General features: G+C 37.9%; 1 protein-coding gene across 1 annotated transcript in view; it reads left to right on the top strand.

The window, feature by feature from the left end:
* LOC108766897 (nuclear receptor subfamily 2 group F member 6) overlaps positions 1-3393 on the top strand; it is a 4532-nt gene extending 1139 nt beyond the window's left edge. The window contains exons 3-7 of the mRNA XM_018516449.1: positions 1675-1860; positions 1939-2052; positions 2203-2369; positions 2574-2820; positions 3164-3393. Of these exons, the coding sequence (XP_018371951.1) occupies positions 1675-1860; positions 1939-2052; positions 2203-2369; positions 2574-2820; positions 3164-3393 (944 nt within the window). The remainder of the gene's footprint in view (positions 1-1674; positions 1861-1938; positions 2053-2202; positions 2370-2573; positions 2821-3163) is intronic.
* The last annotated feature ends 212 nt before the right edge of the window (positions 3394-3605 follow it).

The following is a 3605-nucleotide window of genomic DNA, read 5'->3' on the forward strand; positions in this document are numbered from 1 at the left end:
AATTATAGTGATATGTAATTATAGTTACAAATACCGAACATTTTTCTCTCAGTGTGGATTAGGGATGGGCGATGTTTCATTGATTATACAAAAAAATCGATGTTTTTGCCCATCTAATAGGACGGACAAAAACATCGATTTTTGTATAATCAATGAAACATCGCCCATCCCTAGTGTGGATTGTTTATGTTCGTAGCATAATGCAGACATTATCCACGTCAATTATTATACTCTCTAAAATTTTTTAAGTGGAATCTCATTTTAAGGAGTGGCTCAATTGTTTATTTTTAAGAGTGAGATTTCACTCTTTAGAGTTAGATCCCACTTCAAAAATTTTACAGTACATACATAAATTTAACTGTATCTTTACTTTATAATATCGCGATGAATTCTAATATATTCCAGTTTTTAGCATCTGATTTTTGTGCCTAAATCCGTTTTTAATAATAATATATATTTGTCTATCACACTTCTTAGAAAAAAAACAAGTGCCATTATCGTGATACCTCCCGATTGCGAAGGCCGTAGAGCAGCACTCGATATGTTTACACGGAAATATCCTGCAAAGTGTGGCTAAGCGAAAGATGTATATTCTGTTTTCTGACAGTCGCAGAACTCCCTGGAATTTGACAGGTCGAGTTTTAACGGAAATCGAAATGTTTCGGCATATGATTGCGGATTATCATATTTTCTTTTCTATTATTTGCAAAAAAAACTTAAAAGTTTTTAAATTATAATCTCTGTTTTGCTAATCTTGGAAATAAGGCGTCAAATAAAATACTTGTTAATTTAATTTTGCGCAAGAAGAAAGAACGAAAGAGAAAGAAATTCTTGTGTCGAAAAAAAAAGAAACAAAATATTTTTTATCTTTTAAAAAACAACATTTTTTAATTTCTTAGCGAGATAAAGTAATTGAAACAATAAATTATATTATTTTCGTATAGACGTTAGAGATATTAACCGCTCTATTCCGTTTTACATGCGGGATAAGCTTCGTATTCTGTATTAATACGCAAACGATGCGTTCCAACACAATGCAGAGCTTTTAGATGCGCTCAGTAGAATAGAGTATATCCGCAAAGTGCTGCGAGTTGGATATTACAATGCACAGTGACAGCCGTCGGCTGGCGCGAGACGGAAGGGAAACGGTCTGGAAAAAGCGAAGTGTCCACACTTCGCCATCTCACATCCTACGTTCACATATCCACATGAAACTCTATACCTCTGCTTACCGAACGGCAGGATCCGGTGGCGAGCGGTGTCAGAAGCAGCCTGGCGTTCACAGCTTTTGTAAACACCTCTAGCCCCCTTATGCGTCGAGCGATAATCCAAACACTTGATTGCTGAGATATCAATTAGCGAGGGGAGAGGCGGGAGGTGCCATTAAAGGGCCACTGCACTCCTCGCGCTTCTTTATTCTTGTGTAAAAACGAACATGCAATTGTGGAATTGTAATGATTATCTATTTTAATTTACGGGGTCATCTATTAATTTTAAATAATAATTATTATTATTTTGCAGTAATATTAAAAAAAATTTTACGAGCACGTATAATATTTATTAAATTAAATAAAAAATAGTTCAATATTAAAGTATTTGTACCTAAATGTATAGTGGTACATAAATTTCTGACGACTAGTCGAGATTTTTCATTTCAATAACATCATTTTTTAGCTGTGCAACACGAGAGAGCACCAAGAAGCACGTCTTCTCTCGTTGCAGCGACGAGGAGGACTTCTTCGGGGCTGTATACGGGCATCCCGAATGTCTATCACCCTGCAAGCAGCACTTATCATCCCCTCTTGTATCCCGCGTTGTTCCCCTTCAAACCCACAGTACCAACATTCGCCCCGTCCGTCGGTAAGCAATAAATATAAGCGGATCATTGAGTCGATATTTATTCTTTCCGTGATAAAAATATTGGATGTCACTTGGTAGCACATTTCTTGCCACGACCGTCTCCAGAATCCTTGTCTATAACTACCGCCAAGGAAGACGAAGTTACCAGCTCCGAGGAAGCGGCTACTGTCGATGTCAGAATCGAATCGAAAGGTATGAATTACAATAAATACTTAGTTGATTTCTATAACGTCAATAGCGGTATATCATCGTATTCCAACTCTAGAATGGATGTAAAATCAGTATTTCTTGTTGTCGCATATGTATAGTAGGAAATTCAAATGGATTGTCTATTTGTCATAGAGGAACTAGTAAGCACTCGCTTGGCACCGCCAGTTATCACTTCGGTCTCATCGGAATACACCATGCAAGGCTTATCCCTCCTGCCAACCGAAAATATCTATGAGTTCGCGGCCAAGTTACTTTTCTTTGCCGTACGATGGGCGAGAAGTATACATTCCTTTCTGCAAGTAAGCTTCAATCGAGTTATTAAACTTTTTAACATTTCTCTCCATAAAGATAACACAAAACATCATAAAATATTATTTATATAAAATAAAAAAATGTATAAAATTGAATAGGGTAATTTGAATTAATAGGATAATGTTAAGCACAATAATTTCTTATACTCGCGAGAATTAAAAGGTAATCGTGCTATCGTTCTTTTTTGCAAGCTTCCTTACAGAGACCAAACTATCCTTCTGGAAGAGTCGTGGAGCGAGTTGTTTGTGCTGACAGCCGCGCAGTGGAACTTTCCCGTAGATGAGACCACTTTGGTGTCCATGGATCTGCCGACAGAGAGGAGGGAGATTCTCCTCGACAAAGCGAGAAGACTGAGGGAACTTTTAGCAAAGTGCGCCGCGCTGAGAGTGGATCACTCGGAATACGCATGCTTGAAGGCCATAGTTCTTTTCAAGGCGGGTGAGCAAATTAAATCAGAGCTTTGATTTCTTCTTCCATTTCTTCCTTTTAACCATTTTTTTTCTTTCCTTGTTGTTTATTTGAAGCTCCAATTATAACTCTAAGTATATTGTAATTTCATACTTGTTTCTAACATTAACTATGTTCTTAAATGGAATAAACGATTTATAATTCTCATCGATTGCATTATTTTCGCTTTAATATAGTCTTTGCCTGGTAAAAAGCTGATGAATATATAATTAATAAGTAACTCAGCAAAATCGATTTTTAAATTTGCTTGGTCTATTTCGAATTTGTTTTTGACGTTTCAACTCTCTTTGATATATCATTCGATTGTTCATAGAGTCACGAAACCTTTGCGAGCCGGGGCGAGTGTCGGCATTGCAGGAACAGACGGTAGCAGTGTTCTGTGAGAGGGATGCACGCAGGGTAGGTCGATTATTGCTGCTCTTACCACCAGCGCGTGCACTTTGCCGTGTTACCCTGCACGAGTTGTTGTTCAAACCGACGGTCGGCGATGTCAGCGTGGAGCGACTGCTGGGCGATATGGTTGGCGCTCTCAGACCTACCTAACTGTAATACTAGCACGAATGCGTCCGTTGCTCTTGGGATATCCGTGTCATGTTTTATCTTGATACTTCTTTATCGCTGGGCGATCAGTCGAAATTCAGACTGATCATCTCGAGATAAACTGCATTTTTGCGTTATAAAATTGTTCGTAGAAGAAATTGCGCATTTATATGAAGAATCGATTTCTTTTATACAGCGCGCAATGCTTAAATATT

This window comes from Trachymyrmex cornetzi, unplaced genomic scaffold, assembly GCF_001594075.2.
Source record: "Trachymyrmex cornetzi isolate Tcor2-1 unplaced genomic scaffold, Tcor1.1 scaffold64, whole genome shotgun sequence".
Lineage (NCBI taxonomy): Eukaryota > Metazoa > Arthropoda > Insecta > Hymenoptera > Formicidae > Trachymyrmex > Trachymyrmex cornetzi.